At 42.0% G+C, this 27,426-nt stretch overlaps 2 protein-coding genes across 4 annotated transcripts in view; one reads left to right on the top strand and one right to left on the bottom strand.

Moving 5' to 3' along the window:
* Positions 1-13,224, bottom strand: part of klf8 (Kruppel-like factor 8) — an 85,608-nt gene extending 72,384 nt beyond the window's left edge. Inside the window, exon 1 of one of the 2 annotated variants that reach the window (XM_049593104.1) lies at positions 12,825-13,224. In XM_049593104.1, the coding sequence (XP_049449061.1) occupies positions 12,825-12,851 (27 nt within the window). In that variant the 5' untranslated portion in view covers positions 12,852-13,224. The remainder of the gene's footprint in view (positions 1-12,824) is intronic. The other variant, XM_049593103.1, reaches the window with a different exon arrangement.
* On the top strand, positions 12,581-23,428 carry rbm41 (RNA binding motif protein 41). Of its 2 annotated transcripts, none has more exons than XM_049593106.1 (7): positions 12,581-12,601; positions 17,450-17,566; positions 18,432-18,633; positions 18,865-19,069; positions 19,774-20,264; positions 22,790-22,937; positions 23,151-23,428. In XM_049593106.1, the coding sequence occupies exons 1-7, from the start codon at positions 12,597-12,599 to the stop codon at positions 23,282-23,284; spliced, it is 1,302 nt and encodes a 433-aa protein (XP_049449063.1). In that variant the 5' UTR covers positions 12,581-12,596; the 3' UTR covers positions 23,285-23,428. The 2 variants fall into 2 exon arrangements, with proteins under 2 accessions (XP_049449063.1, XP_049449062.1); XM_049593105.1 differs by lacking the exon at positions 12,581-12,601 and adding an exon at positions 13,772-14,077.
* Positions 23,429-27,426: the final 3,998 nt, after the last annotated feature.

Raw genomic sequence — 27,426 nt, 5'->3', positions numbered from 1 at the left:
GGCAGGACCCAGGTCAGAGTTGCTCAGTGGCACATGAAGCCAAAAAAGTTCGAGCAAGTGCACCAAAGACTTCCACCAACTGAGTGCGCTACTCCAGTTCAGCCCTCCTCTAACTTGAATGGGACTCTTCTAGGCTTTCAAAATGTTACTGGATAGAATAAATTCTGGGTCATTTTGTAGGGTTGTGACACCCAAAGAAAATGTGTCCACTGATTTACTGATGTCTCTTTCACTATGGAAATCTATAAGTTAAAGTCTTTTTGGCCCTCAAGGCATCACATGACGGACTCAGTTTGGTCACTGTGTCAAATTGGCCTCAAAGCCCAGTGCTGTTCCTGGGGGATTTGATCAGCTGAGTAGAATCACGTGAGATGATTTACAATGCATGCAACTGGTCTGAGAGTTTCCTGGGCTGATAAACTAGTGCCATAAAGTCTAGAAATGCTGAAATACAAATGCTCCATACAAATTTAATAATTCTCAGTAATTCAAAGGTTCACGTATCCTCACAGAACAGTTCGTATGATGTCCTACGAATTACCACAAATAACGTTATGTCCTTGATGTATTGTTAAGTAATTAACGTAGGTTAGGTTTAGGCAAGGAAAGTTGCTGTGGTTAGGTTTAGGAAAGGAAACGGTCAGTGGTGAGGGCCTACCTTAAAATGACTCAAGGTTCATTCAAAGTTTACACAGTTCTGAACATGTGTCTCCAGGGGAAAGTCCACATTTTTGTGACCCCATCCATTCTGTCTCCCCACTTGCCTATTTACAAGACTGTTTGGGACTACTTCCTTGTTAATTCCCTTTGGTTCCATGTTAGCAGCCTTTCAAAATATGTGAGACATGTACAAATCTGGGTGCATTACTTTTCGTGGGAAAATGTACAAACAATTTATGAGACCAGCCTGAAAGGTTATAGGTGTGGGTCCTGATAGAACAGTGTCTGGGTGTGGACCTGAACCACAGTCCATCTATGGGTGCTTTCACACCTGCGCTGTTTGGTTCGGTTCAACTGAACTCAAGTTTGTTTGCCCCCTACGTTCGGTTCACTTGGGCAGGTGTGAACACAGCGATCATACTCAGGTGTGGACCAAAACAACCGAAGTGAGACCTTCATGAAGAGGTGGTCTCGATCTGGGTGCAAACGAACTCTGGGGCGGTTCATTTGTGGTGAGAACATGTTCCGACCTCGATCTGAACCAACTGCAGTCACATTACGTATTGTTTGGGTTAAACATGAGTATGTTACACTCCTGGAGGGTTATTAACGTGCACCTCCTCACTGTACCTCAAACTGTATGGTTTGTCTAAAATGAACAATGACAGCAATATAGTACATCCCACCTTAAATCCCCCACTGTTTAAATCATTGTAATGTCTTTGTGTTATGGACTGTTAATTTGGCAGGAATTGCAATTTGACAACCTGACTGTGGGAAATTCTGATGCACTTTTTTCACTATTTTTTTTGACATTTTACAGTCTCAACAATTAATAAAAATAGTAAATAACTCACAGGTTAATTGGCAATATGTCCAGTATGTATAACATTAATATCAGTGGACTTTCTTTTCTCCATTGTTCCAGCTTTCTCTCTTTGTAATTGTAATGTATAAAAGCATGAAGTATGTTTCGTGTGAAGTTTAAATCTGGCCAGTTAGACAGATATTACCCTATAAAGTGTTTTCAACAATGTGTTTTAGAGGCAGATCTTGTATTAATTCCAGTGTCACCTCCAGATGGTGTAAATGGTAGACTGTAGTAGTGAAAAATAAGTAGGAGGAGGCCTGTAATAGACAAAGCTGCAGTCTGCCTCTTATCCATGTACTGCAGCAACGCATCTTGTAACAGAGTCAAACAGTCCATCACGACTTGAACTGGATCCCAGTTCCACCAAAAACTGGTTGATGAAACCAGTGCCAGGAGTCGGGCAGGGAACTATTTTGTTTACAGATCTGACAAATACTGAGCCACTCCAGTCCTGAGCATTTATCTGACAGTACAACTTAAAAAAGATAAGAGAGGCCTCCACTAGTATTTCTATGGAATCCAACCCACATCTCCGTGATGCTAGCTGTGATTTGTTTATGGTTGTCCATCACCTCCACTGCATTCTCTGTACACAATGTTTTGGTTTTTCTTCACTTACCAGCAGACACACTTCAGTCCAGGTCTGAATTCCCTTTACAAGGTTGTACGGAAAATCAGACTCTTTATAGGGAAATCAAGGTCAGATCTACAGCTCAGCAGCTCAGGACAAACAGTACGTGCGAGGATATCTCAAGTATGGATACACACTGCTTGATGCTCACTCTTGTTCACTGTGATATTTGTAGTAGGCAAGCTTCAAATGTTTGGATATCAAACTTGGTGCCCAGGTTTGAATTTTGGTATTGTGACATGAGAATCAGCCAGCTCCGCTCTGCTCTGCCTTCACCATATAAACGGTGCTGTGTCTCTATAAATAGCCCTAAAGCCCTGGGGCAGGCCAGCCTGAGCAAGGCCGCCCAGCAAACAGAGAAAAAAAGAAAAGACACCGTGACACCACCAACAACTCTGCTTCCCCCATGCACTTCTCAATGTCTGTTAACCCTGTGCAGGAAATTAGCAACAAGTTACCATATTGTCTTACCAAAATAATGCAGACATCATGTGGAACACTCACGATCAAGATGCATAATCCCTACGGATTTTAGCAAAATCATACCAGTTGTCAACACTACCAGAAATCCCACCTTCTTCTAAATAAACATAAAAGTACGTGGACACCCAAATATACCTACATGGGCATTAATCTGCTGCGATAACAACCCCCACTTCTCTGGTTTCAGGCTTTCCCCAAGACTTTGGAACCTTGCTGCAGGGATTTGCTCCCATTCAGCCACAAGAGCATTAGCGAGATCCAACACTGATGTTGGGTGATAAGGTCTGGCTCGCAGTCCACTTCATCCCAAAGGTGTTGGACAGGGTTGAGGTCAGTGCTCTGTGTAGGCCAGTCAAGTTGTTCCACACCAAACTGGGACACCCATTTCTTTACGGAGCTGGCCTTGTGTCATGTTGAAGGAGTGTCCTCTTCATCCTGTATCTTCCTTAGATTCTTTTAATATAGTGCTGTATAGTTGTATATTATGACATGGCACTTAAGAAGATATGAAAAAATGCAGGCCTGTGCAGCTCTGTTTGGCTCTACAGTGGATGCAGACTAATGAAAAGCACAGGTCTGACATTTACCTCTCTTCTGCTCTCCAGACATCCTGCCTCCCATTAATTCTCAGCGATACAGCTGACTGAATGACCCGACCACAACGCCACCCGCCAGCCGTGACCCTTGCGGCCGCCCTAACGCACCCAGCCCATTCCTCATGCCACGGCTTCATACCTCACTCTCATTTATCTCTTCTGTTGCACATGCACTCAGACACACACACACAGTCAGGCAGCCAGTTGGCCAATTAACCAGTCACCCACTCTGCTGAGTTGGTTCACCACCTGATACACAAACACATATACTCAGTAAAGGTTTGTACAAGCTTCTGCAGGGGAACATGTCAACGTTTCTGTACGAAGATGCGTCTCCATCTCATCTGGTGGTCACACAAAACTGGCAGCACACCATTATCCAACCTTTCACGCTCGTCCTGGTGATCAAGGAAGTGAAGCTTATTGTGCTGCTGCACACGCCGTAAATTACTCCGAATAAGAGCATCGCATAAAATGGAAAATGGAAAAGTGCAGTGAGCCGGTTAGCTCCGCCACCTCCTCACCACCTGGAAAACACTTAAAGTACACTTATTAGAGCGCCCTTAGCTCAGCCGGTGAAGCATGAGACTCCTGATCTCCGGGTCACAAGTGCCTTTAAATCACAAATGCACCCCTGGATACTTCTATGTCATTACAGAGAATCTATTAATGGCATCCAGCACATGCCAAGTTCGTCTGCGTGATCAGGTGCTGTAATGTATTTTTGGTGCACCTGCCTTCTCTCAAACTACACCTGCTTCTACTATAAGGTCTTCCTACATTTCCCAAAATGTAATTCTTCCACTAGTAACTCTGAACTTTGAGATTGATGGTTTGAATATATAACAGGCAGTGCACAATTCACTTCATGGTGCAATAATGCCTAAATTCAAATACTGTTATGTACTGTTAGACATTTTGTATTTAACCAACGATTTTGCAAAGTCACACATCTAATTGAAAGAAAGATTTAATTCAGCCACACGTTGCAAACCAGTGCAAAACATTTGCACTGTGAACTAGTTTCATTGAGAAGTGGAATATAATATGTGTGTGTGTGTGGGTGGGTGGACTGAACAACAGCAATACTGGAATCAAATTTTCCAGTGAAGAAATAGTGACAGTTACATGCTGCAAATCCAAACCTGTTTGCAGATGCATTGTATTCTGGTCTATATTTGACTACCGTGTGCTAAAAAATCTGTTTGTGCCATTTTTGTGACAGATTTCTTGCTTCATTCTTATCTTATCTTACCTGAAGTTTGAGAAAGATGCCCCTGATTTTATGGTACTGACACTAAAAACTTACATGTACACTGATATTTTAGATCCCTGAAAATATGTCTGGTATGAAAGTCCATGCATCTGCAGGTAATAACATCTGCACAATGGAATAAAAAGTAAAATTTCCCATTAAATTCAATTGACTTGTTGCGTCACAACTATCACACATTCACACACATTTGGGTTGTCTCACTCGTAGGCTTACATTTAAAACTTTTCTGACTCTTAAGGAATAGTTTGTGGATATACATTGACAGTGCATGTGCTGGTTCCCTAGGAGAACTCTAATTCAAAGTAAATCCATCGCAGTGAATAATTTGCTGCTCTGATTTGTCGAAGCTATGATGTCATTGTGCTTACTGGCTTTAACCGCATTTCAGTTGTGCAATTAAAGCTGTTAGTTGTTCTCCGAAAAGCACCAATCTGAGGAATTGTGACATTTAAAATATCAATGCCCAATGTCGAGACAAATAAGCAAACATGGATGTTGTCTTAATGAGGACCCATTCAGCTCATTTTCAGGTTCATACTTGTATTTAGGGTTTCTACTAGAACACTTTTACATGCTTTAATGGTCTAAAAAACACTTATTGTCCTCATACTGTTGGGGCTAGAACACCTGCATTTACCCTCTGTGTATCACACATGGTTTAGCACCTATCTCTTAAAGCCCCCCTCCTGAAAAAGCCCAGTCTGCTCTGATTGGTTAGCGTGTCCAGGTCTTCCATCACTGCAGCCGGGGAATGATTGTAACGGAATATAACAGCACTTTTTGCCGTAAAAAAATCACCACTATAAGCTTGTAAACACATGTTCATACAAGAATATGATCAGAAATTGGGGAGAAATTTACAACATTGACAACCAAGATTACACGTTTCCCTGACATTAGCATGTAGCTTCAGTTAGCAGTGTAGGCTACGTAATGTAAACACTTGCGCGCTTTAAGTACATGACCATATAAAGAAATTCATCACACTATGACATCATACTGTAGCCAGAGCTTTAAAAAATGCTGGAAACAGGGAGACCAGCAGGAAACCTTAGCTTTTATGCTCACAGATATTATTTCTACATACAGTTACCTCAGAATTTGAGACTTTGCCACATTTAATATGAACATTCTTCATTGTAACACTATATAAAGGTCACAAAATACAGAAAAGCATAATAGGTCCCCTTTAAATGTCAAGTTAAGCCCCTTTCTCACTGCACAAAAAAGACACTAACACCCGCTAACATCTGGCTTTTTTATCTAATGGGCAGGCTTACAATTGGCTTTCCGTTCCTGTTGTGCAAGTCATAAGTATTTATCAGCTCGAGCTCAAATCGGCTTCCATCGAAAGTGACTGAAATTCAACAACTGGGTGAAAGTGGTAATTTTACCCCTTTGCCAGCACGATGCAATGACACACTGCCAGAGGCGGTCCTGGCAAGTTTTACGCCCTGGGCGAACCCATCCCCAAAATTAGGCAGATGTGCCTTTTGTCATTTATAAAAAGATAAATCACTTTTCTGTAATACATCAATGATATTTCAATGGAATAAATTACTTATTGACTTATTCATACTTCAAAAACAGCATCAATAAGTGATTAACATAGGGGGGATCAAAATAAAAAATAAAATAAAAATCAACCAGCCAACCTCCTCCCCTGACAAGTAAAGAACAGTCCCTCCATAAGTAAAGAACAGTCCCTAAAGTGCGGTGAGGTTTGTGGGCCGTTACCTGCCACAAAGAGAGAAATGTGAACGGCTTGTTTCTCCTTTGACATGTCACATACCTGTGTGCTGCCACGGCTCGGTTGTCCAGGTACTGGGCAGTCATGACACCAACGAAAGAGGAAATTAGTGGACCTGGAATCGGACTTCTCTGTTGCCGGTAAGCCATTATCTTGCGCCGCAGAGCACTATGAGCCTCCGCCGTATTCCTGTCTGTGACCCCCGTTCAACCCACAACCGCCAGGATTCACCTTTCCTTTCTGCTGCTGGGCCCCAGCGCCCACTCCACTAACTTGATGTGGAAATGAGCAGTAGTCTAGAAAACTGGTGAATTTTGGGGTTTTTTTGGTTTTGCCCTCACATAGATTGCGCCCTGGGCGGTCACCCACATTGCCCATAGCAAAAACCGTCCCTGCACGCTGCCAGAAAATACAAAATTAGTCGCACTGAGTTTGGAGAAAAAGTAACCGCCGTGACATTTTCGCTGCTCTACTATTTATTAGCCTGTTTTCCAGCCGGTCGGTGATGTCAAACTTGACAAACCAGTAAAAAAAACACACACACACACAGAAAGGCATACTCATATGAGGTCTACTGGCAACGGTAAAGAAGTCTATTATGTATTTTTAGCAGGTTTTCCCGTGTTTAAAAAACCCGCACACATGCGCTAATTTCAGACGGAAAAGGGTACAAGTGTCCTTAAACTGTGGATTTTTGTCTTTGCTGTTGACAGCATTGCCATGCAACAATCACAAGACAAAATATAAAGGTGACTAATGGCTCATTAGAATGGACTGTCTACACATAGCAGTTTCTACAAGTCTCGTCGTGTTGGTTTTCATGATGTGCTGAAATTGATATTGACACCAATGGCTCCACAGAAGCCACAAAATCACTCAGAAAACATACAGCACTCGTTGTACAAGGCAAATTGTAGCATGGAAAAAGTAAGCATAATGAGCTGAAACATGCAAAATCACCAGCACGGCTGCGTGATGTAGCATTCCGTTTAAAAAGTTCACCACCACTGCGAGTTCGACTCCGGCTTGCAACCCTTCGCTGCATGTCGTCCCCCCACTCTCTCTATCTCCCCATTTCACACTGTCCTGTATATTAAAGGCAAAAAGCCCAAAAATTGAAAAACAAAACAAAAACAAAAAAAGTTCACCACTGTTGAAAATGTTCCAGATGTTGATGAAGTGGCAGAAATTATTATTCATAAGGCTGAGGTGACAACATGCTCGCAACAACTGCCTAGTTCTGACCCCTCCACCCATCTATGTCATGCTCACAACTCAGTAAGATGTGCATGTATGTGTTTATACGTGTTTGTGTAGTGTGGAGGGGGAAACACTTCTACACAACACGCGCTATCTCGGTAGTTTGATCAAACTTTGCTCAGCACAGTTAATCATTGCCTACTGTGAGGCATCAGCTCGCTCACACACACACACACACACACACACACGCACAGGCACACACTCCATCTCTCACACACACAGGCAGACTTTGTATTCAAGGGCCCTTTCCTGCTGATGCCCTGCCCAGGAATGTACAGCTGACCCTGCTCTCATGTCTACAGCTGATCCTGGACACACACACACACACACACACACACTCACACACTCACACACAAACCATGGAGCATGCTCAGTCGTGCCTCTGTGATGAAAAATCAGTGCGCTGCTATCAGTTAACTACACTTCCAATAATGCACAGCCTTAAGTGTGACGGCGGGAAATTGATTTCCGTTCCCGCAGCGTCAAAAACAGTTATCTGGGTCAAAGGTAAGAGTAAAAAACAGAAAGTAAGAAAAATGTTTCTACACTTTGAGCTAGTGCAAAAACAATTAAATACTTATTCCTACTGTTACTGTGTGGTCCATTATATTCATCTTACCTGTGGGTATTTGGACAATATTACACCACATAACTCAAAGTAATAACCAACCATATTTAGAGTGTGTAAATAAATGTCTGGTTTGTTGCAGTCGACTGACTGATGTAACATTAAAGTGTATTTCACTGTTCTCATTATGGCTCATTAAAGCTTTTATGTTGTTAACAGTTCTTGTTATGCAGCTCTGCATGAGGGAAAGATTCTCCAGCATACAGGAAGTGATGTGTTTTATGTCTGGAGTTTGTTTGGAATAAACAAGGGGAGAAATTATAGAATCTCAACCTCTTTCAACCTAAAAGAAGACGTCACAGCAGACGTCTAGACCTGAGGATAATTAGACCCGAATAGAGAGAACACCAACACAAACAAGCAGCCACGATCAAAAAGAGCAACTTTTTCCTGCACTTCACAGTTCACTCGCGCCATCTGCCCCAAAAAAATATTTTTTTTTCCACGATAATTAAACCACACCACATGATCAGAGCTGATAAGTCAACTCAGATCCACTTGGGTTTTATGACACACAGATCCAAGGCCCAAGCAATAAAAAGGGGACGTTGATGTTTAAAATATTTTTTTTCCCAATCCTGCTGCTTTGAATTTTGGTCTCAAATATGTTTCAGCTTCAAATGTCTGCACATAGCATTAGTAGCAAAGATAGACATGGGAATAAAGTGCCATCATGAAGCTGTTACATTCATGCCAGCACTCCTTCACCATGTTTGAAACCTGAGGATAAAGTGTCACTGTTCTAGTTCAACGCAAATTCTGGCAGATTTACTGTATCTGGCTTCTGAAGTGCTTGTGACTCAGATGCTATTGTTGATCGCCTGGGTTACTGACAAGCAGCATAAGTCATAAATGTTCCTTTTATCTAATGGATTCATTGAGGCTAATTATAACTGTATGGGGGGGTTCATGACAACACCTCACTAAGTTTATTGCAGGCTGAAAGCAACTTCCTGCGGCTGCTACCTCTAAAAATGACAGGGGTGGAAGCAGTCTTCAGTCACAAGGCTGCAGATGGATCTATTGGTTTCCACTTTGAGTTCAAAGCCCTTCATTGAGCAGAGCAGTCACATGTTTGCCCCGGAGCCCAAATGCTTTGACCCTGTGTACGGATTCTACACAAGAGATGCTCAAACAGGGAACTCCCTAATTTGCTAACCTACCTTCACCTGGAGGCGGAGCTGCTTTGGTGGGAAAGTAGTGACAGTTGCGAGAGAAGAAAATGTGATGTTATGAAGCATTCTTGTGATTACCTGGAGACCTCTCGGCATTAGAGCTGCAATGATTAACTGACTAGTTGTCAACTATTAAAACAATCGCCAAGGAATTTCTTAATCATTTAATCGGCTTGAGATTTCCTTTGAAAAATAATTTAATTTCTTTGATTCCAGTTTCTTAAATGTGTATATTCACTGGTTTCTTCACGCCTCTATGACAGTCAACTCAATATCTTTGGGTTTTGGACAAAACAAGGCATTTGAGGACGTCTTCTTGGGCTTCAGGAAACATCGATTGACTTTTTTACCATTTTCCGACATTTATTAGACGAACTAACAGATCAGTTAATTGAGAAAATAATCAACAGATTGATCAGCAACAAAAATAATCATTTGTTGGAGCCCTATCTAGCATAAAGCTGCTATTTCTGTTGCACACAGTCCGCTAGGCTGGGAAGTACAAAATAGCGCTTTTTCAAGGGCACCGACTCTGGAAAAATAGGACAATAGCATGAAGTGCCACGACGCCGCCAGTGTGGGTTTGTAAATAGAAAACAATGGGGGCGGCTGTTTTGACGCGTGCTGTACGGCGCCGGTGTGTTTTGGCCTTTAGGCTAAGCCTCTGTTACCTTGACAATTCTAGCTGTTATTTCCATTTTACTGTGTGAACACTCGTCAACTTCACATGTGTACATTTGAATAAGCCCTAAAAGAAGTACATTGGCTGAAGTGTGAAATACAGCGTTGGTACAAGGCAGTGCTAGGAATCTCTACAGCAGTGGTTCCCAGCCACAGGGTCCAGATTTCTCCACAGTCATGAGTTGAATGTCCACACAGTTTAACATTCAGCATCATATTTGTGTTTGGCCATGTCGTCATGAAGCTGTCCGTTACTCCTCACTGTACAGCAGGAAACGACACAAAAATTAACTTCAAAATAAATTAACAGTACTTAAAAATAACGTGTGTTTTTACAAACTTGACATGTTTGTGAGTTACTTGCGGTCCATTCGACCCGCGATCCACTTTTTGACCACGACCCACCTGTTGGGAACCTCTGCTCTATAGTACGTCTATCAAATCATTAAGCAAGGTTTATGCTTTTGCGCACCTACAACGCAGAGGCCTTGCGTCCCTTTGCGACCAACGCAGAGATGCAACGTGCGCCTCCAAAAAGTTGTAACCACGCTTCGAGGCAACGCAGACCCAACGCAGACTGCAAGAGCTATGATTGGTCCTTCAAGCTACATAATGTCTGGCATTTCACAAGGTTTCACTTCCTGCTGCAGTACCACAACACCCCCTCGAGCCATTCAACGGGCGTACAGACCATCTGCGCAGTCGCCTCTCACTTCGTCGTCATCGTAACATTTGTAATAAGAGCATTTGTTGTTCAATGTCGATCATTTCGAGCTCCAGCAACAGTCTTTCTCTCTCGGTCGGCATCTTCACTGTGACTAGAGCAAAGCCGGAAAATAAACAAGCAATGAACGAGCAATGACCACAGACGTCACAGAGTCTAGGTAGGTATATAAAAGAACGCCACGCCCCCAAGCTCTTTGGCAGGGAGTTGCATAGCGACATAGACCAGCAGGACGCAGAACTATGATAAGCACACAGCAACTGTGGAGCAACTGCGTGCACATTGCGTTGAGTGTACGCAGGAGCATAAAGAAACTTTTATACCTTGATCATGATCAAATTATATATTTTGGGAAGCCACCTAAATCTATTATCTCCAAACTTAGGGCCTGGCGATATAATTTCATTTCTGGATATTGTGATACGAGACTAAATTTCATCTTACATTTTGGATATTGTAATATCGTAAGTGTTGTCTTTTCCTGGTTTTAAAGGCTGCATTACAGTAAAGTCATGTAATTTTGTGAACTTACCAGACTGTTCTAGCTGTTCTAATTGTGTCGATATTTTGTGGCTAGTTGCAATATTGATATCGAGGTATTTGGTCAGAAATATTGTGATATTTTGATTTTCTGCATAACACCTGTGTCCACACAGCTAAACCAGCAGGTAGGGACCACACAGAAGGGCCACAACTGGCTTTCATGCCTCGGCATGCACAGGCTGGCCAGACAAACCACTTGCTAATACACCATCACCTGCAACTGGTCTACGATGTTACACAACTGGTTGCAGGCTGCAAGTTTACGTCTATGGAGAGTAAGCCCAAAACAGCTGTCAGTTAAACAGTCTGTCTATTAGATAATCAACCACCTACTATTTTGATAATTGTTTGAAACATTAATTATAAAGGATTTAATTTAATGTAAGGATTTTCGCAGTTTAATATCATTGAAAAGTGAGTAATATTTGGGGCTTCTTGTGCTGTTTGAAGTGAACACATCACCTTGGGCTCTAGGAAAATGTGGTGGACATTTTTAATTGTTCTCTGGCATTTTATATTAACAGTTAATTGATAAATTAAAAAAAATCAGCAGACCATTGCCTTGTACATAAATAAATATATAATCAATGATGTAAACAATTGTTAGTTGCAGTCTTGGCCTAGTAGAGTGAACAAGTGGTCAAACCTTTCAAGTCTCCTGTAAAAAATAACAATAAAAAAACACCACAGATCAAGAGTGTTAGGATACTGCAGTGTGTGGTGTGGTAATGTAGTATTGTGCACTGCTTGAGTCAATCAAGCACAGTGCACATCAGTTGGTCAGCCATGCACATCTGCAGGTTGAAGTTCACTTCTATATTGAGGAACTTGTACCAAACTGTGACGCATCTCCAGCCCCCCCAAACCATCGCATATCTGGAGCTGAAGTGAAGACACCAGTATCTGCTCTCAGCCTTTGTGTCCAAATCTGAGACCTGCTCCACTTCTGAGTGCATCCTACCAGCCCACCTGACACACAAACACACTGTGCCGAGAGCAACACTCATTTAAAGGCACCAGTCGGCAGCAGGGCCCGTGCAGTGTGGCTGGAGGCAGTGTACCTGGCCGCTTCCCAGGCTTGTGTGTGTTTGTGTATTTCAGAGGAGGCTGCTGGCCCTTTAAAAGCTAAGATGGTGTCCTACAAGCTGCAGTTTCTGCCTTCCGTTTCCTTCCTGCCTCTCAGAGATCACAGAGCATTTAGAATTGAACCTGAACTAACCTCGACCAGAGAGAGAAACACACAGACAGGGGAGACGGAGAGGTTTCCGTGTCATCCGTGGAAATGACACTGCTCCAAACATGATGTTCTTGCAATGCAATGAGGTCGCTGTTACAAAACTCTTTCAGTAATTGCAAAATAAACTGCCTATCTACAAGGATACACTTGTAATTACCTGTTATAGACATCTATGCTCACTGACATGCGTATTTGGCACATGTTGAGCTGACAATGTCAACTCTGCTTGTGTTCAGGCAGATCATCCACACAGATAGATGTTTCTCTTTTTTTGCATTGACCAGGGCAAAGTCAATAACGTGCACTTACTTTCTTGTTACGGGTCTCCGTGTGCATCTCGGTTGCCGGAGCGGTGCAGCGGCGGAGGGGTGGAGCAGCAGGAGCAGGAGGGGGTCGGTCGGGGCTTTGGGTGTAGCTCTATCTGAATAAGAACTGGTGGGGAGAAAGGAGGGTTTGGGGGGGCTAGTTTTCCACCTTTACAGTAAGATTTGGGGATATAGGAACACGATCCCTGTCTCTTCCAGTGTGTCTTTTCAGTTCATATCCGCAGCGTCGAAGGCTCCCTTTGCTCCCCCCAAAAAACAGCCAGTCTCTCTGTGTCTCTCCCTCTCTCTCTGACGGCGTGTTGTTGCCGTGTATTCAAGGGCTGGGCTCTCTCTCTCTGCCTTTTCCTCCTCCGCCTCTCCCTGCTTGTGACCCCACCCTGCGTCCCCACCCCTCATCTCTCTGTCAGTCAGGAGCTGCGCAGCCCTGCAGCCCTGCAGAGGAGCCGAGCGGAGCGGAGCGGAGCCGAGCTGCCGGCGACCCGACACCGGCTGCAGGCGGGCGGGCTGCAGGAGGAGAGGAGCTGCTGCACAACCGCGCACCAATGCATGGGAAATTTTTAACTGAATGCAAACAGCCAGGCTCTGTGCACTCGTCTATTAATGCCATGTTGCAGCAGCTGGCTGCTTATTGCTCAGAGATGAAGAGAAGCAGCACCCATGTCACCTTACTGACGTCAGCCAGCAGGCTAATTGAGGACACTTCAGCTGGGTGGGGAGGGTGGGAGCGGTTTAGAGTATATATCCAGTAAGGCTTTGCAGCATCACGTTTAATAAATATGACACCGTGCACAGCTGAAGGCATCAACGCAGGCAAGGCAACCTGATAGACATGGGGATATAACCACACCCCTTCTAATGAAGCTGGGTGTGGTGGGTTACTTGGAAAGGTTTTATGTGCTTTATTCTTTGAAAGGTATTATATAATAATTTAAAAAAATGCATGCTGCGTGTTAGATCTCGTGGATTTTCATAGAGAGAACAACATTCAGCCAAACAGCTTAAAAACACACTGTGGTTACACTGTTTCCTCTCTGTTGTTATAATAACTGCACTAAACTCAATATACATGCATCTATTTCCAGCCCAAAATGCCTCAAATCTAAGCTGTGGCATTTTTTCCTCGAGTGTAACCATGAAATATATCTTATAGTTCATTATTGGTAATATGGCGGTTGTACTACACTTCCCATGATTCCCCACGCCGGAAGTCGAAGCACAAGGCGGAAGCATGCGAAGGTAAATAACACTTGCCGTTATCAGTGTCACAAACCAGTAATTTTATAAAAAATGAGGCATTTTAATCTAAAGTATTTGGTTTAATACGTGTAATAATCTAAGTGTTTCCATAAAATACCAGTTTAAAGCTCTTTCGTTGTTGTTACGTCGATCTTTCGGTCTACTTCAGGACCGTTGTTGTCATGGAGATAGCTACAGCCAACTAAGCTAGCGTTAGCATCTCTGTGGCTCCCGTGTGTGTTCTGTTGTCCGCAGTTTCATCTTAAAATACGTTAAACTGGTCTTTTATACTTTTATTAACCTACACCGATTCACAGCGTAGCACCGACCGTGCGTCTCACCTCTGCCTGCTGTCCTCATCTGGTTTGGCCCCGGAAGTTTCAATTTATCACATTTAGCAACTCTTAAAGGGATTCATAGAGAATTTAAACAAAACGAAAAAGTTAGATGTAATAGAAATATGTCAGCCCTCTCTCCTCTTCCTCAAAGGGCAGTTAAGGTGGTTTGTAAACCTGTACTGAGGAAGACACAGACACAATCAGAGCACCTGCTAAAACACATTTAGGGACTGTTCGTTATTTATGAGAGGGGAGGGGAGGTGCAAAATCGGGTTTTTGTTTTTTGATTTGATAAAATGGTTGTATTTTGTATTTATTTTAACTATCCTCCGAACTTCAAACCAATGAAAATGTAAAAGTTGCAAAACACCTCACCCTAACCTTCCTGTGTAATTAATCTACCATTTATTTATTTAATTTATTTCACAGTAATTAGTAGCTAGTTCCTACAATGCTGAGGCAGAGGGTACTTGCTGTCGCTCTGGTTGAGGGTGAGAGGCTGTCAGTAAATAGTGTGTTGGGCACAAGAAAACAGAGACCTCCAGTTTATCCTCCATTGTTTACCAACTTTATACTTGTTGGCGTCTGGCAAAAACGCCAGGTGCCTAGAGCACAGAAATGCGGGCCTTATGTTCCACTTCTACTGGAGTCAATGGGGGCAGGCATGCAAATTACACTTACACTCATTAAGTGATGCATACTGACATTTTTTATCGAAATATGCAAGTTTGTTTTCCTTCTTTTTGATCTCCAAGCTTATCATGGCTCTTTCTAACAGCTGCATCTCAGGCTTTGCTGGATAGTTCCTTCCAAAACCTGCAAGTGGGTTTTAAAGGCATGTTTTCTCTAAAAAATCTCCAAAATCACACCATTTAACACAGCTAGAAACTGTGAGATATGGTTATTTATGACAAAGGGAGGGTCATGCAGTCACTGTGTGTGGCTCAAGGAAAAATATTTGTAGTTCCAGGGAGGGTCATGATATAAAATATAACAAAGTCCCACCCCAGCCACCCATTTGCTCTCATTAATAAAGTATAGACCCTTACTTAAAGTCCACTGCCCAGCTGATATTTTACACCTTTTCTTACATAATTTCAGGCAGAAGTAGGGGCAAGCGATATGGATGCAGCTTCCCAAATTACAACTCAACATTGAATGTATTAAGGTTTTGAGCCACACAAGCTTCCAGATGAGCTTCAGTGTGCCTTGTCATAGATTTGCTAAGCCTCTGAACTATCTACTGGATGGGCTAACAGCATTCCCCCAACAGATATTCTCTCAGTTTGTGTTTTGATGGAGAAGGTGGTGGTGGTGGTGGTGGTGGAGAACACTGTACTAGGCCATGTTCAGTCTAATGAAAACAACATAAGTTCAATGGGAGCCCAATAAAGAAACATAGCATCATCCAAACAAGAGAAACCTGGCTCAACTTCTGCTGCGACACAATGTGCCATCATATTGCAACCCTTGGGGTCGCACGCATGGTGTTTGTTTTGATGAGCCAGGTACAATTAAATCAAAAGGGGGGTTGCCTGGGACTGACCTAATGTTGCAAATGACAAATTTGGCGATCAGGCCCCTAAATTTCTTGTCTGAACACCCAGTAAACACTAGTCAAAAATCTCCCATAGGTGATAGAATATTATTATCATGTCCCAATCACAAACCATTCTGTGACCCTCCATGTTTCCATATGTTTCATTCATTGAAGGTTTTCCTTTATTTGTCACCTGTCTGTGATTTAGTCAATGATCTAGAAATTCAATTTAGAAAGTGTTTGAAAATAAAATTAAAGGATGGGAAATGAGATCCTGTAAATCCAATGTTGCTATCAAGCTATCCTGCTTATTGATTTGAAACCTTCCCTACTGAGGCCTAATACACCCAGTGACGTTAAAGGGATCCCTTCCCTCCTGTATAGTTATGTAACCAGTTTATTAATAAGAAGGTTAGTTGATTCACAGAAAATCAGCCAGCTGCTATTTTGATAATTCATTAATCGTTTAAGTCCTTTTGCCAGGTAAATATGCCTAATGTTCCCCAGTCCCAGCTTCTCATGAAGCATGATGAGGCCTGTCTGTTTTTCTCTGATTTTTGTGCGTGCAATCTAAATATCTTTGGATTTTAGACTGTCAGTCAGACAAAATAGGCAATCTGAAGACAGTATGGAGGGCTGCATGAAATTGTGGTGGTTATTTCTCACCATTTCTGTTTTTTACATGCCAAACAATGAATCCAATCATTGAGAAAATAATTGGCAGATCAATCAATAATGAAATCCATTGTTAGTTACAGCCCTGACTCTGTTGTCCGAGTTATTAACTTCCACTGTAACTATTCAACCTCTGTCTAGTGTTAAATTTTCATGTGAATTTCTGTGTTGAGCCCAAGTGTCCACCAAATGACCCAGAGCTGTTGTCACCTAACCATCACATTGCTGATGATGGTGGATTAACTTTTAAATCTGTTGCCAGCTAATTTAATAATGCATTAATTGATGTGAGTAATGTGAGCATCTTGTGGTTTCTTTACTCTTCTACAACAGTAAATTTATTGTCTTTGGGTTGTGGACAAAACAAGACATTTGAGGACGTCATCTTGGACTTTGGGAAACACTGATGCACAACATTAGATTTTTTTGCAGATATCTGACATGTCAATATATAACAGTTTTTTGGCCTATATCGATATTGATATATCCACTTTTTCCATCCTAATTTGAGTGATCATCAAGTGTCTTCTGTAGCAGAATTAACATCATATTATGCATGCATACTCTTATCGTGATGGCCCACCAGCAGATGGAGACGTGAATTACAATACTGGTGTGATATTCACTCATTGTGCAAAATAAGAAAAAGCATGTTGGCCAATCCTGAATCATCTTAAAGCCAATATTGGCCGATACAGATGATGTGCCATTATTATTATGCATTCCTACAAACAACTAATCGATTCATTGACAGCCCTACTGTTGTGTAAGCATCCACTGAGAGTGTCTGAACTGATGTGTGTGTGTTCTGTTGGCCAGAGTGAGCCGGAGACCCTGCGAGGATGGCCCACTGCTGGAGGAGCAGGAGACGGAGGGCCAGCGGCAGCTGCACAGCCTATTGCTGCAGCAGCTCCACACTGACGTTGACATCGACCGGTCAGTCTTTTTGTATTTTAAAAATAATGGCATGTAGAGAGAAAGTTAAACACAAACCATGGAAACATTTTGTTCACAAACAGTCTTGCACAGTTTAGCTCTATGTTATGTCCTTTTGCCACTGTCTTGTACTTCCAGCCAACTAGATTTTTCTTACAGTGCTGCAGACACCCACTGGGATTAGGACAAACTGTAGATACAAAATGCACCACAATACAATCCCTTGCCTACAGTAGCCATCAGTGCATTGGCACTAATGTCTCACTACATTCTGAAAATATTCCCCCTACTACTGAACAAACAAAACATCCTGTCATGAAATTTGCAGGTTTCAAACTAAAAATCAGCCTCTTGACAGCAGACCTTGACAGAGCAATATATGGCGAACCCATCACTGGATGAATTTACTGCCACACAGTGACAGTAAAAAAAAACAATAAGCAGTGTTAATAAAAACCTGCCTGTGTAGCTCACTGGGAAAAGTAAGCAATGTCTGCAGCTTTATTCCCACAGGAGCTCTCTGTGCTTTATATATAAGAAATAAAAAAAAAAAAAATCCCACGCTCTTGTTACTGTGAGGTGCTTTGGATAAAAGCGTCCATCAAATGCTCTGTTATGTTGCCTTCACAGTGTCCCACTGAGCAGCCGGGAGGATTTTCTTTACCAACCTCCGGGGCTACATGCTCTCATTCAGCCATCTTTTTATCAGTAAATTCTGACTGTAAAATATCAGAAACATTGCAGCCACATGACTTTGAAAGCGTCTGCAGCTGCTTTTGGGAGTGTGATTCCCGCATCATGTACACATCATGTAGACAAAAGTTTATGTGTTGGATCTTATTTTGGGCTCAACTCTGTCCCACAGATGTGTAGCTAAGAGGCAGTGCTTCGCCCCCGCGGCGCTCTATCGGCCGTTTGGGGAACAGGCAGCTGGAGTGAGAAGCCTCTCCCAGTTCCAGGCCCTGCAGGACGGGGAGAAGGAGCTGGCCAGCTTGCGGGAACTGGGCCTAACTGACACTGAGATCCAGCTGTGGCAGAGCAGAGACGTACCGGAGGCAGCAGAGAAGGTACACCACATGTTCTCCTCATATTCTCTCTGGTTGTCTGTATGCAAACACATTCAGGTGGCACGGATTGGAAACTCTCAACCTGAATGAAACATGCAAATGTCAGATTAAATATATTTGTATAATTATGTACACATGTGGGCCAAATCTAACGTCTTATTCTGAGGAAATACTGTATAAAAACCTCACCCCACAAACTACTGTCTGACCCCTGACCTTGTGCCCACACAGTCCCATGGTGTGTGCGCAGCCCCAGGTGCGAAGCAGCAGCGCCTGCAGGTGATCAGAGACAAGATCGAAGCCAGGGCAGAGCTCCTGTCCCGCCCACAGCGCTTTGCTGCCAGCCGGCCGCTGTCACGCAGGGAGATGGAGATCGAACAAGCACTTTTCCAGGGAACTGACCGCCTGGGTTTCCTCACTGCACTTTACCACAGAGGTAAAGCGCCAATCCCACCAGACTCCATTTAAATAAAGAATCATTTTATCATCGTAGAACACACTTTATTCAAAGTCAACAGAAACAAAATAAAACTCACAAATAATGTCTCGGGTTGTCTTACCACTGTTCCAAAAATCACCAACTCTGGTTTGGTTGAAATAAACTCTTAATTCACCCAGACAGATGTGAAAATACAATGGCTCTGTACACACTAAAATTACTGTTTATTTAAATAGAGTTTGGTGGAATTGGCGATAGGGATTTCTGAACTGTTTTTGGTTAAACAAAAAGGATCTTACTCTTTAACAAAGAGGTCTGTCTCTGTGGGGATCTTTTCCATAATGTTGTCAGACACTTAGAATAATAATCTGAGCCAGTCAGTGGCAAAAACAAGTATTGTTAGGGGACATAAATTGCTGGAGTACATCTCAGTTCCCAGATTGTCGGCTTTAGAACAGAGTTTCCAGAAAAGTAGAATTACATTATCTACACACCAGGCCTGAAATTAAAGCCTTCATACATCTTCTGTTCTGAGGTCTTTGAGAGGGTTTTGTCATACGACTGTCACTGTGGGATTTAACAAGTTGCTGTCTGACTATAGCAACTAAAAAACTGTTTAAAACAACAGCACAAAGGAGAGTATTAAGTAAAACACTCACTGTCCACGTCAGAACATCTCACCAGTTTTGTTGTTGTCACAGATGAAGATAACCAGGAGGGCCAGGAGGGGGCGCCATTCTCTGATCCAATGGACTCTGTCTACAAAGACGTTCTCAGCAAGGAGAGCAAACAAGCTTCACCACAAGAGGGAGAAACAAGTGGAGCATCACACCTGTCTGCACACAGAACTACATCTGACCAACCACAGGACTCTCAGACAGACAACAACCAGTCAAAGGACAATCAGTCAGAACTGTCAGCACAGTCAGAGTCAAGTTCAGACACCTCAGAGCAGCAGCTCGCTCAGGACAGACCGGGGCAGCCATCACTGGCTGCTCCAGCTCAGATAAATATAAGCCAGCCAATCGGCAGCCTGTGTGGAGCAGGGAAGGCGAGGTCAGGGGGACCGCTGACTGTCAGAGGGGAGATTGAGATCATCTCAGATGAAGAAATCCTAAAGAATCGGGAATCGGTAGAAGGGATCCGAAGCATCCCAAGGTTCCGAAACTACCAGCCAGGAAAACCCTCCAAGGTATCAACAGCTATGAGTCACTTTTTTAGGCTAATTACGAATAGTTTCCACTCAAAACCAGTCCAGAGATTCAAAAACTGTTTAAATGTATGTGAAGAAATCAGTTTAGAAATGCTGTCAGCTGTTTTCCTGCTATTTTTCCTTCCAGTATGGCTGCCATAACAGACAATACATCACCTGAAAGGATGCACTACCCTCTCAGTGTGTGGTGTATTCACATCCTGTCAGTTACAACCATATAGCTCGAGCCCCTCTCCCATGGAGTGCAACAGCAAAAGGGTGGCCATCTTACATTCAATTCAGTACAGTAAAACACAGAAGCAAGTCAGCAAGAGGTAAAAATAAAGTCCTTTGTCAGTTACGACCACATAACTCAGGCCCCTACACAGATTAAGTGACACAGGAATATGTTAGCATATAATACAATAAGTTTAGGCTGAAAAATGAACTTATAAACAGTTTAACAGCACTAAAACACGGAAATTACTACACATGCAACGTCACTTACCTCTCCCATGGAGTACAACAGCTAAAGGGGAGAGGTAAGGCGGGAGACACCCCTTTGTAGGTGGGGTACCCTTAAGGACGCATTCACACTGGCGCTATTTGGTCCACTTTAAACAAACCCTGGTCTGTTTCAACGGATAGTTTGGTTTGTTTGGAGTGGTGTGAATGCTCATTCGAACTCTGGTGTGGACCAAACGAGCGATGCCCGGTCCGTTTGAAAACTGGGGGTCTTGGTTCACTTGCAAGTGAACTCTGGTGCGGTTTGCTTACAGTGGGAAATGCAAACGGACTATCTAGCAAACCAAAGAGAGGAAGTGACGTAGAGCGCAGTGCATTTTGGGTAGAAAAAAAACCAAAGGCAAATTTGGCGTTGCTCCATTGTTTTTGTGGTGACCAAGCCAGCTGAAGGGGATGGATCTCTGTTTTCAGTCCTGGCCAATCAATGAGCCGGGTTTTCTTCTTCATCATGCTTTTTTTCTTCCTGGTCAGTGGTAGTTTCAGGCAATACCGCCCCCAAACGAGCAGCTGTTGTAACTGCATGACATTGTCCAGGCGCGTTGGAGCGCTTTAAAAAGTGCAGTGTGAAAGTGAACCGAACCAAATGAAGGTGTGAAATTTTTTGGCATTCCCAGCCCAGTCAAACTGAGTCCCCCGGACTATCCTAGTGTGAATGCGCCCTGAGTTTCCACAGAACACTGATCCATGCCATTTTCAGAACAAAAAATACAGGTTGGCGCGTTTACAGTCTCTGTCACAATCAACGGGATTTTTAAAAATAGGAGGTTTGTGCATCGAGTCCTTGTTGAGCTAGCATGTCAATTCTCTATTGACCAGTCAGCAGACTGCAGTGTTTCCAGCTCCATCTTTTAGTATCGGATCAGCGTACTAGGTACCCCAACTGAGGGGTAAAGAAAACAGGACTTAATGGTGCAGCTCTGTTGATTACAGAAAACAAAAATATATAAATATATAAATATATATATATATATATATATATATATATATATATATGTATATATATATATATATATCATCAACTTGTTCTGCTATCTTTTTTATATTTGAATAACATACAAATTGTACAAAGTATGAATACATGTAATTCTGCCAGTGTATACATGTGTGTCCACTCACATACCCATAAATGAATAAATACCTATGTATATATGAATATATTGTTAATTACAGAAAAATAGAAAATATATATCTAAGTTAACGAGCTGAACTGAACCGAATCAGACTGCTTGGTGCAAACGAGGCTATTAAAACAGGTTTTGCTTGCTGTAATAATTCGCTTCATATATCCAATGTAAGTGAGAGATGACAAAATTCACAGCAGTGGAAGTTCACCTGAGGCTGATGTGACACTTCAGCAGTCGGACTTGACAAATAAATCAGGTGAACATCTTCGAAAGTTTGTCAGTTTAGTATGTTATCCCCTCGTCTCACTGTCCCTCCTGTGCAGTTCAGCAAGGAAACACCGTGCAGGGACACACAAAGAGAGAATTTAGTGCTTAAAAGTATCCACTTGATTTATCTTATTGCGACTGCTGAAGCCTCGAATTACCTTTGGAGAAAGTTTAGAACACATTTTTGCGCAGAGAGAGAGCTCATCGAAATTGCTGTGGGAATGGATCTCTTGGTGGCCGGTGTGAGCAGGACAAATGATTGCAGCAAGCAGGAACTGTTTCAATTTTAATAGGGGTCCTATGGGCACTTAATGCTCCGACAGTGGAGCATTAAAATGACATAAATCATCTTGCGGTAGTTTATAACCTTCAGGATCTGCAGGTGGAGGACTCATAAATTTCACTTCTTTCAGTCTGTCAGAAGAAAAGGACGATGATTGTTGTAAACTTTAATTATATTTTCATATGGTACATCAAAGAGCTGCAGCTTTAAACTTAGAGCTACACCCTGGTAACAGCACACACACACTGAACACAGATGATGCAGTGACATGACCAACTCCAGCAAGCATCTGCAGAGACGTATTGAAGACTTGTGTCTCCGTGCAGGTGCTGTGTGTGAAGAACCTGAGCGCACAGGCCTCAGTGGCCCAGCTGGTGGCGCTGTTCTCCAGGTTTGAGCAGAAGAACAAGCTGCCAGTCCTTTACCGCCTGCTGACTGGGAGGATGAAGGGTCAGGCCTTCATCACTCTGCCAGGTGAGAAACAGTGTCTCCCACACAAGAGGTGAAAGTGGTGCAGTGCGCTTATTGGTTTGTATCAGAGCTAACAACAGTCCATTTCACTCTGGACCAAAGTGACAAACACACTGACCAATCATAAACAAACTAAGCTGTGTGTGTGTGTTTGTTTTTTCATTACACATCGAGACATTCGATCAGTTAGTGAGTGTATTTGTCTTCCTGTGACAGATGCTGAAACAGCCCAGAAAGCCTTGCAGTTGGTCCACGGATACCGGTTGCTAGGGAAACCTTTGGTGGTGGAGTTTGGCCGTGAGCGACAGGAAGAGGAGAAACAGAAGGAGAAGCAGGAGGAGAAGAAATAAAAAAAAACCAAAAAAAACCCTCTTATTCCTGTCAACAACACGCAACATCCAGAGTTGTAAATAACAGGCTGAGATTGTTTATTATTTATTTTTCTGTGGATAAGAAGTGGTTACCTCATTTTAATAAATGTCTGTTTTCTACCAAACCTCCATTTGTCATAACTTTGGCTTTTAATTAGCCTTTTTATTGTCATTTTAATGTATATAATACAGTATTTATGAGAATCTAAGCTACAGGCTTTGATTAAATGGCGTGTCATACAAACACAAATCACAAGAAGGAAACAGGAAGTGATTTCTGTAGCCATAATTTAGGTATGAGCTTCAGACTTTTCATAGTTATGCAAAACAAAAACAAAATATGACTAAAATGAGGCATGATTTTTACTGCAGTGTTTCCAAAACACTGACAAAGCTTTTCAAGATGAAATTGACTGAGTAGGCAATTAGCCAGACGCTGAACCCTCTGACCTCAGGGTAATCAATACATGCAGGCGTGTACATGTTCAGTCAGTGGGAAGGACTCACAGCATGTAATGTCATGAATGAGTGCACTCAGATTTAATCCTTTGGTTGTATTAATAAATACAAACACAACAAAAAGAGATACTAGGTTTTCATTTGGGTTGATACAGTGACTTTCAGCCAGTCCACGTTATGTGAACCAGCCCCTCTGCGGTGTGACATGAAGGTCAATTGAAATGCTCTTTAAACTTAGTGCTGTTCTTCTTTTGGACACTAGATGGAGCCATTTAGTCATCTCGGGTCAGTGTGCTTTTGAAGGAGACTTGCGGAAACTACAATGTCCACTGAAAACAAAAGTCTCTGTGGTAGCCAGGTGTGTTTCAAGGATTTGAAGACATTGGGGGCTATAAAAATATTAAGTTGTTAGTGATTAGTATTGAGCAGAAGCAGAGTACTTTGCAACTGCTTTCAATGAAATTTAGAGAATTTTGAGGTACTTTTGCCTGAGTACTTCCATTTTATGCTACTTCATACTTTTACTCTTCATCAGAGGAAAGCATTGCACATTTTACTCAATTATATTTATTTGTCTGCTTAAGTTACTGTGAACACTAAGATCATCAATACAAAATATAATCAGCTAATAAATGATAATGTAGAGTTAAAGATTAAACTACCTAGTAGTATATAAAGCATCTAAAACAGGGGTGTCTAACTCATTTTAGTACACCGTCCATACACAGGTGATCGCAGGTGGGCCTGACCTGTAAAACCATTGCATGATATCCTATAAATTACAACCACCTCCAAATGTTTCCTGTTTTTTTAGTTTAATGGTTAAGTCTTCCCCTGCCATACAAACCATTTACAAATAAAGGGTTTCAGCAGTGTCTTAGCAGCAGGGTTCTACCAGTCTTCTTTTAAGATACAAGTCTAACTCAGATTCTCTTGAATTGAAGCTGAAGATGTTCAGTATCTTTGAAATATGACCACAATAAGTATGCATTGCTTTTTTCAGAGAGCTGTATTCTGCTCGGGGTAGAAAAGCCTGTATTTTACGTGACGAAAGCTACTCAGTCAGTACATTTACATGCACGCAGTAGTCGAGCGAAGCTCATAGCTCAGCTAATCAGTCAAGGAGGACTTCTTATCTTGTCTGAGTATACATCCAGAAGAGAAAATTGAATTTCTGACCAACTACGTCTGACTGTGTCCTTTTTAATATAGTGCGTATTGAACTAGTTCAGGTTCTTGTACAGAAACTTTTTAAATAAATCCGCGTTTCGCCTTTTCCTACCATCCACAAACTTCAAAATGTTTAGCTCCTTTAGCTGTCGGAGCATGAATGTAGTTTCCTCGTCTGTCCAGAGGTGCGTCTTCTGCTTCTCGGTCACCATGGTGTTTGTTTGTTTTTACAGGAGTTACTGCACTGCTGCTACATCATCTCCTTCTTCCAGGTGAAAGCCCACGAAAGAAAAAGTGGTCCGTGCACAGAACACCAAGGTCAACTCCAGTGGAACTAAGTGTGCAGCAATAGCTCGATTTTCAGTCGAATTATCTAGGTGTGTTAGTCGAGCTACGGATGGTCCAATTTCAGTCAGACTAAGCTGTTCACATGCATTTAAAAGTATGGTTTCAGTCGGACTAAGCCAATAATTCGATTTTCTCTAGCTGCATGTAAACGTACCGACACCTCTCAGCCTTCATAAGAGCATCATTATTAGGTGTGCAAAGTCATCCAGTGGTCCTGATTGGACCCTTTGGCGGGCTGGTTCTGGGCCCCGGGCCGTATGTTTGACACCCCTGATCTAAAATGAGCTCCACCTTTTCCAGCTGCACCACTAAAGTGATTACCTGTGTGCGCTCTCTCTCTCTCTTGAACGACACAAAGGACCCAACTACATCGTATTATTTTTGAGGGCTTTAATGCATGAATGAAATGACACAATATCAGATCTAGGGCTTTTTTTATTATTAGCCTACATGTATTTTAAATATATATATACAACCTATTTAGTTCCTGGACTAAAACATTTAGGGCTGAAGCCTCCGATGGCCACGCCAAACAACACCACTGGCTGTAGCTTACTTGTTTCATACTTAAAAATAGATTGAAGCCATGTTGACTTTTTCTTGAAAGCTAATATGACATTTCATGCTTTGTTAAATTTAATGTAATTGTAATACAAATATGGACTTCCAGAAAAATGTGGACTGTCATCAGGTATTGAATTAGAGCTGCACCTTTTCATTGTAGAGCAGTGATTCCCAGCCTTTTCCCTTATACTGAACATAGTACATATAAGATAAATATAAACTGACCGAACTTTGTGACAGTTTAATTTCTCAGATTCTCAAAACTATTCTGAGAATCACACTTATGTGCTCTATCATCACATCAAGGTCAACCCTGAAATGTCTAACTCAAGAAAAGTCCCGCAATGAAGCTGCCACCAGCACCATCAAACTACCTCGTTATCTATCGCCCTCTTGTGACATGAGTCACAAACTACATCCTCCTCCTCAGAGAGCATCAGAGCTCAAACTCAGAGAGAGAAAGAAATTAACCATTTTATTGAATAGTTTTTGTAGTATATTTATAGATAGATAGATATAGATTTTATAGCTTGTATAGAAAAAGCTACTGATTATTTAAAAAAAGAAAAAGAAAACCCTGACGCAGACGGGTTTGCCTTGAGGACATACACAGCAAATGGCATCACTTTTAAATTGGTATTCTTTTTCATATCATTCCTCTTTGAACTCAGGGATATTTCTAAGCAGGCAATCTGAGTCACTTGCAAGGGTCCGCTCTCACTACAGGCCCCTCCACCCCAGGGGCCCAAATGCAATTGCACTTCCTGCACTGTCTATATTTACGTCCCTTGGCTGGAAGCATCATCCACTCACTTTAGAGGAAAAAATTGCTCTGTTTTCTAAATTAACCAGATTATCATCTCAGAGTTATGAGGAATGCTTTCATGGAGGGAAAAAATCAGATTTTATTTGTATTATAAATTGACAAGATAATAATTAATTCAATTCTTGTTTTACTGAATTGACAGGAATATTATTGTCAATTAATTCGGGAAAACAGGGCAGATTTTTATTCCTAATGAATGCAGTACGCTTCCATATATTTCTGATTCACTGATTCCTGTTTTTTCCTTTCATATTCATCCCTCTTAAACTTGTCCAATCCTTTTCTTAAACATAAACTCAGTGGTTAACCTGTTTTCTTGGCGTGGGGGATTTACATGCTTTCAATTTATCTGAAGTATCACATGTTTCTTTTTAGTCAAATCTCAAATACCTTTAGATAAGAACAGAAGTAACAGGTTTTTTTTCTCTTCTCAGGTAGTTAACACATCAAAGTAAAGAAGGATTTGGGCCCTCTGTTGGCCTGTTGATTATATACTATGGCCAGAAGTTTGTGGATGCTCCTGCCCACATGCTTAAGTGGAATTTTGGTCTGGGGTTGTTTTTCTTGGCTCAGGCAAGGATCTGTAATTCTCAATATGATTAGGTAAGTAAGAGTATTCACAGTGTAAAATCACAAGTGTCTCAGTAAAGATAAACAACTTGATTCATTCAAGCAAGTAAAAATAGATTTTCAGTCTGGATTTAAAGGTCTCAGTGGTGTTTACTTTTCTGCTCGAGTGCTTTATTATCTTTGA

The sequence above is a fragment of the Epinephelus fuscoguttatus genome, linkage group LG12 (genome assembly GCF_011397635.1).
Source record: "Epinephelus fuscoguttatus linkage group LG12, E.fuscoguttatus.final_Chr_v1".
NCBI lineage: Eukaryota > Metazoa > Chordata > Actinopteri > Perciformes > Serranidae > Epinephelus > Epinephelus fuscoguttatus.
This window is presented reverse-complemented; position numbering and strand designations above follow the sequence as displayed.

Coding starts and splice junctions, on each gene's coding strand:
- rbm41 (XM_049593105.1), top strand. Junction 19,070..19,773: donor CACTGCACTTTACCACAGAG/GTAAAGCGCCAA, acceptor TTGTTGTCACAG/ATGAAGATAACCAGGAGGGC. Junction 20,265..22,789: donor AGCCAGGAAAACCCTCCAAG/GTATCAACAGCT, acceptor GTCTCCGTGCAG/GTGCTGTGTGTGAAGAACCT.